The 6,885-nt window shown below is 42.7% G+C and overlaps 1 protein-coding gene across 1 annotated transcript in view; it reads left to right on the forward strand.

The window, feature by feature from the left end:
* Positions 1–356: 356 nt before the first annotated feature.
* Positions 357–6,885, forward strand: part of LOC106819750 (mitochondrial import receptor subunit TOM20 homolog) — an 8,751-nt gene continuing 2,222 nt past the window's right edge. Inside the window, exons 1-3 of the mRNA XM_014824342.1 lie at positions 357–395; positions 4,426–4,507; positions 5,292–5,434. Of these exons, the coding sequence (XP_014679828.1) occupies positions 4,453–4,507; positions 5,292–5,434 (198 nt within the window). The 5' untranslated portion in view covers positions 357–395; positions 4,426–4,452. The remainder of the gene's footprint in view (positions 396–4,425; positions 4,508–5,291; positions 5,435–6,885) is intronic.

Raw genomic sequence — 6,885 nt, forward strand, 5'->3', positions numbered from 1 at the left:
AAAGAATTTGGCGGGAGAGACGTGTAAAGTCTAGGGACGATTAGCTAATGTTAGTAGCGCTACTAACGTGATCCGAGATTACAAAAAAAGGCGGCGCCTGGTAATCGAACTTGCATGTTTTGGTGAATACGAAATGGTTTCTAATACATTTTATCGTTACTCTAGACAATTGCTGTTACTCAAGCAATAATGGTAGGTATCATAAAAGTGGGGAAAACACTAGATAACCATCGAAAATATGGCTTTAAATGACATTTTATGCTGAAAAAAGTAAAACACGAGGTATACCGATTTGAAAATGTATGGAATTTTAAGGTTATGGATGTAATATTACTTTTGAATGTTTTCTTTCACAGAGAGGAGAAGAGCTAGTCTATCAGTAAGGAAATGTACAGGTAAGACACTCCATCGATATTAGATGTACAGCAATGTAGCCCCGTTTGCACATGGTAATGACCTAACAGGACAGTTTTATAATTTACTGGTGTGATTCACAGTGATTACATTTCAATTTAATCTTGTGGTTCCTTGATTCCGTTTGGTTAAATAAACATCGATGAAATTAATTTGTTTCTTTAACTGGCAGTGTAACACTTTTAGAATAACTTGCAGTTATGGCACAAATCTTAACCGCTCGACGTACTGTCTTGTTTTTTGGGACGTTGGGGGGAGTGCGAAAAAGGGGTGTTGCTATCCCCCGGGCGTGGAGGGAGGTCACGTGATAACGGTGACGATGAAACGTTCAATAACGTTAACCCTGACGTACACTAACTCCAACACGCCAACGAACTTAACCTCACACTAAATATTATGTATCTCTGCCACGCGCTATAACTATAGGCATTGTTATCTCACAAAAATAATCTATGGTGTGGGGACAGATATCATGATGCAAAACCTAATCCTAACCTAATCCTAACCCTCTCTAACCTATACCGCTAATCTACCCCTAACGCTAACGCCTAACCTATATCCTAACCCTAACTCTAAGCCCTAACCCTGACTCCTAACCTAATCCTAACACTATCCGCAACAACTAGTGCGCACGTTGCGGTCACCTCTCCTCCACGCCCGGGGATATGCATTACCACAAAAAGACTCGGCATTTTGAATTTTGGGGTCAAGGGTCAAAGTCAAGAGGTGTCAATGGAGGGGAAGCATTTCACTCTTAACTTAAGGTATAGGAGGAAATTACGGGAATCTGCGGCACAAATCTCAACAGCTTGACCTACACTTAATATTTTGTATGTATAGTGTGATGGGGAGGATAACGACCTCACCAAGCACGAAATTGAGGTCACAGGTCAAAGGGCAGTGGGGGAAAGGTCAGATATCATCACATTTTCTGAGGACATGGTCTAAGCGGACCGAGTGCAAAATTTTTTGTTTCAGCGCTGACCTACCATTTTATTATCACTTTATTGAAAAGACATGAATGGTACTTCCGCTGACGTACATAGAGTAAGTGCTTGATAACGCCTTATTTGACCCTCAAGAGGAGGGTTAGACATGGATTTGTTACTGTTGAAAAAGCACGTGAACTGCTTTTGCTATTAGAGCCCTTCCACCTGCCTCCCCCACCTCCCCCGCACCACGACACTACGCTCAGGCTCGCACATATAGTCAATGATAACATTGTTAATATAGGGAAGTCATTAAGGGTTACAAGCAGCGTAGTCATTTTAATTACTGTAGCTACGTATAGGCCAAAGCCTAGACGTCTATCAGCAGAATATGCGCGCGAACGCGCAAACGCTGCCTGGCGCAATCTAAGCATGACTTTCGCTGCCCCATTCCATCACCTTTCAAACGGGTTACATTATATAAGGCCAAGCAGTGCAAAGGCTCGCTGAGGGTTGAGCAGGTTCATGGCGATTGACGACGGATGTTCAACTACCCATGTAAGCTGACATTTGCTTGAAATGGCTCGTATAACGTTTTTGCTGACTCGGCCGCGCTCGGTTTGCTGTAAAAAACTGATTTGCACTATCTTCTTTTTTTGTTTCGTCTGGTTGATGAGTTCTAGTACATATGGCGTGCGATAGACGGCACAAGACGCGCAAGGTATAGGCGCATAGTAGACTGTCACCGTTCGACACTCTTTACGGCTGCGGCATTTCAGCTACCTCACGGTAGTTGTAGCGTGTGGAATCTGTGACGGGGTACCAGTCTATATGTCACATGGATTGATAGAATGCGTCTGTTAAACCATGGAAAAGTTCTTATTGTTCGTCGTTTTTGATTCGTTTAAATTTGACGAGCCGCAACTGAAAGGTGTTTTTCATCGAAGGTATCTAATTAAATAGGAGAAGTCGAATTTTGTTATGGCATACTAACGACGTATACAATAAGTAATGTAACAAGCATGATGCAGCTTTACAAAATTTGTTTCATAACGCGGGCGGTCTTGTGTCGTAGCCGTGTTGCGTCGAATCATGATCTTGCAGATGTCAGCCTTGATCTGTTGCAGTCATATCACTGTCATGCCAGTCTTGTCGGGTTATTGTACATTACTATAATAGTGACCGGGAGTTGTAGGCTTCGCAGTAGTTGTTAGCTGTTACGGCAGTTGCTGTATATATCTGATTCCATAGACTAGATAGATACGCTAAGGTGTAGGGGAGTGTTACGTGGGACTCCTGTAATTAGATCCTACTATATTATAATGGCTCATGTAATACAGAAATGAATCAAAATTGATATGTTCCAATTATATTATATATATACGGTTATTTTATACTGCCTATAGTCCTAGAGTCTTAACATATAATACGATGCTATTGCGATGTATGTGTTTGTGCGCGTTTGCTGCATGTATTGTGCTACGGTGTTCTCGGCTTTAGTTAGTCACTCGATGGGTAACGAGGTGGGAGCGATCCCAGTCTATATAGCCTTTGTCCTTGCAGCCATTTCCATTACTGGGCAAGGTTGGCAGACGGCGAGGAATTTCGTCCAGTTTCTTTCTTGATTTGGTCAACAGCTCGGGGGTTCTAACGAAGAGAGACATATGTTTTTATATAACAAGTGATCACTGTTCACTGTCCAAATGTCTACCCTTCTGTCGTCCCCCCCACTATAGAATTGGCGGGACTTGTTCGCGTGGCCAGCTTATGGATCGCGTGCTGGCCGCCAATTCCATTCGGCGGCAACGGGGATCCATGAGCTGCAGAGTCTGCATACCTGTCGTAGCGACGTTCCGCGGTCGGTGCGCTTGCGCGGAACTGCGGCGCAAGATTGCGTTTAGGCGCTTTGGATCAACACCTCTTTCGGCAACGGCTTCTCTAGGTATCCGTCTGCATCTGATCATAGATTTTAATCTGATTAGTAGTCGTCTAGATATATGCTCTGAGCGGCGAACGCGGTGACGGGAGCGCGCACTTGATGGTCGGTCTTGCTCATGAGCATTTATCAGAAAGAATATCCGTTACAGTACACCGTCAGTTGAGGCGCTGTCACTCTGCGGCAACTGTTTAAAACATTTAAACGACGAAATTTTATATTTTTATTTTTAAAATTGTATTGGAACTGCTTGAAATACACTTAGCATCCCACGTATGTTTTCGTTTATCTATGAAGTGGTTGTAGGCTTAGTTTTGACGCAGCTCTGAGGTTTTATTTTGTTTGTTAATACGTTGAACGCATGCATGTTTAACACTGCAGTCTCATCACACCCCTGTGCTCGAGATTTTGCAGCGTTTTCCCCCTATAGTCACTGATTACACAAAATTTTTGTTGGCAAGGTTTAATAAGCTCTATAAAATATATTTATAATTCATTGGCTAGTATAGTATAGATATAAATACTTACTCTCAGAGACATCAAAACGAACACGCCGTTAATCTATCACCCGTGTTCAATCATATCAAATACAAACTCTCAGAACATCAAAAACAACTTACAAACAACACGGCGGTCAAACGCCCTTTGCCGTGACGAAAACCATTACCTCAGTCCAAAAACTCGAAACACAGTTTCCTCAGAACGCTTCCGAAAGCCTCACAGCTCCAAACTCCGGTCCCAAAAAAAACGTTCCACAACAACAGTAAAGTATTGTATAAATTATGTCATCTACTACTGGGGTTTGATACAGTGACGCTGTTGAATTGTAAGCGTACAGCCGATGTGCCATCTATAGGAGAACTTTTTTTTTTTTTTTGGCCACGAGTATATTCGTGTTTTGTGGCTGTGCGTTTTGCAGGTTCGAACGAGTATACTCGTGCTTCGCGTTGAACGTGTTAAAAACAAATATTTGATATAGAAACCAATATTTTACCGACAAATTGTTGGAAAACTTGCTACCCTCTAATTTACTGTTTCAAAGTTTTTACAAATAGTTGTGTGACTGGATTCCTATCTAGTGTTTTACTTGAACGAAGCAACCATATAGTAGTTCATATAACATCAGTTTTATTTCCTCTCTTGCAGCTTCCTGACTTCAAAGATCAAGAATCAATGCAGCGATTCTTCTTACAAGAAGTGCAAAAAGGAGAGGAGTTATTGTCAGAAGGTAACCCTAAGAAACTAATCTTCAAAATACCTTTTTAAGGATACTCCACCTTTTGCATGGGTCTGGCTCTAATGAAGAGTAAACATCGTTTATTGACCAATGAATCGAATCAATCACACATTTTATCTATAGATGAGATGTATTCTCATAATAATGCTCAAGCCAAAAAATTTCGTAAAACTTCCAGCACCTAATGTGACATAACAAATTTTGGATTTTTATGAAAAAAGTATATTTTGGATATTTCTCAATTGCCACAATGAGTGTGAAAGCAAAATTTTCGCCGCAGGTTCTACAATTTGCACCAAAATCACCTGATGTTGGTCATCGAATAAGACTGAAAATGAAAAACCTTAAATGTGTTCTTAAAATCGTCATTTCTCAGGGGGCTCGTGCAACAGCCATTCCCTTATCTCCACACACCATTCCTCTTTATTCTGTGTCTTATCTCTGCTGTATTTCCTCTGCAAACATCTTTACAAGCACAATCTAGAGTGTTACTTTATTCCGTTTCAAGGGCTGTTTATTGCGTGCAGATTTGGTATGATAAAAAATGTAAAGACTAGAAGAATACGTATATATCTCAGGGGTCGAAATTAGATGTTTATTATGGTATCCATTCGGGATACCAGGTATTGAAATCTGGTATCCAACACAAGAAACTACTATTCCGCGGATATCGGGATACTGCTAATTTCGACCCCTGATATCTCCATTCTCCAGTCTCCGAATCATCACGCTGATGCAATTATTTTAATATTGCATGACTTTGCATTCATTGCAGGTAACTTTGAAGAGGCCGTGGAACACCTGAGCAACGCGATAGCTGTGTGCGGGCAGCCACAGCAGTTATTAGCTGTGCTTCAACAGACGCTTCCACCGCAAGTGTTTCACATGCTCTTGCAGAGACTTCCGGTTGTCAGTGCTGTAAGTGTTCAGACATGGATCAGCACACGGATCATCACACTCACGCGACAGAATTGTTGCAATAGAAACAGTGTGATGATGAAATATAAACACAATGTAATATGCATGTTACCATAATGACTAGTAAATAAAAACAAAAAACAAACACGGTGTAATGGAAAGATAACGCGCCTATTGCATTGCGTTTATATTTCACCATCAAACTGTTTCCATTTTGTTTTTGTTGTGAAGCCTGAGGAAGAGACGTTCTCGAAAGCTCGCAATATGAAAAATCGACACCTTATTCTATTTTTATATACAGTAAAACTCGCATAAGTCGTCATCATCTAACTCGTCAATTCGCCTAAGTCGTCATTGATAAGTCGTCATTAAGTACAAGTCGACGCCCTCAGACAGGTCCCATGTAATACAAACAACCGTAATTTCCCATCTGTAAGTCGTCATCAGAAATGGCGATGGCGCGCGCGCAGTGTACGGTCTAGGGGATGTGCGAGCTGGCTGTTGCAGCTTGCATCTTTTAGCTCGCACATCCCCCAGATTCCCCAGTGACAGTGTGTGCAGCCCAATGCAGGGTGCGAAATTAACACAAGTCCGGAGTCAAATGCTCCCTGATTTACTGTCGGACGCCCTGATTTGACATAATAATGCAGGAGTCTGTATGACTCCCTGAAAATTCTGCTATACTAAGTAGTTCGTTTCAGAGCACTGCATCGCCGAATTACCGTATTTTATTAGCAAGTGTTCCAAGAAAATTTGGCAGACAAGCACCGCAAATGTCCTGCAATGTCCAAACGTGGTGGAGGAGGAAAGGAGAAGGTGGTGGAGGAGGGGGAGAAGCTGGTGCAGAAGGAGGAAGGGGAGAAAGGAGAAGGTGGTGGAGAAGCTGGTGGAGAAGTAGGAGGGGGAGAAGCTGGTGGAGAATGAGGAAGAGGAGAAGGGAGAAGGTGGTGGAGAAGGAAGCCCCTTCCCCCTCCCTCTTCCTGTGACTTCCTGAAAATTCTGCTATACCAAGTAGTTCGTTCCAGAGCACTGCATCACCGAATTACCGTATTTTATCAGCAAGTGTTCCAAGAAAATTTGGCAGACGTGCACTGCAAATGTCCTGCAATGTCCAAACGTGGTGGAGGAGGAAGGGGAGAAGGGAGAAGGTGGTGGAGGAGGGGGAGAAGCTGGTGGAGAAGGAGGAAAGGGAGAAGGTGGTGGAGAAGGAGCAGGGGGAGAAGCTGGTGGCAGGCGTGCACCGCAAATGTCCTGCAATGTCCAAACGTGGTGGAGGAGGAAGGGGAGAAGAGAGGGTTGGTCGGTTGAGGGCAAACAAACAATATTTTTATCATGGCCCTACGTTTGCCATCTTATGGGATGCGATATTGCAATCCAGACGATTTTTGTGCCAGCTGAAAGGAGTTATTTTCATTATGCGTTTGTGCGAGTGCATGTGTTTAGCATTCTGT

The sequence above is a fragment of the Priapulus caudatus genome, unplaced genomic scaffold, assembly GCF_000485595.1.
Source record: "Priapulus caudatus unplaced genomic scaffold, Priapulus_caudatus-5.0.1 Scaffold4329, whole genome shotgun sequence".
Lineage (NCBI taxonomy): Eukaryota > Metazoa > Priapulida > Priapulimorpha > Priapulimorphida > Priapulidae > Priapulus > Priapulus caudatus.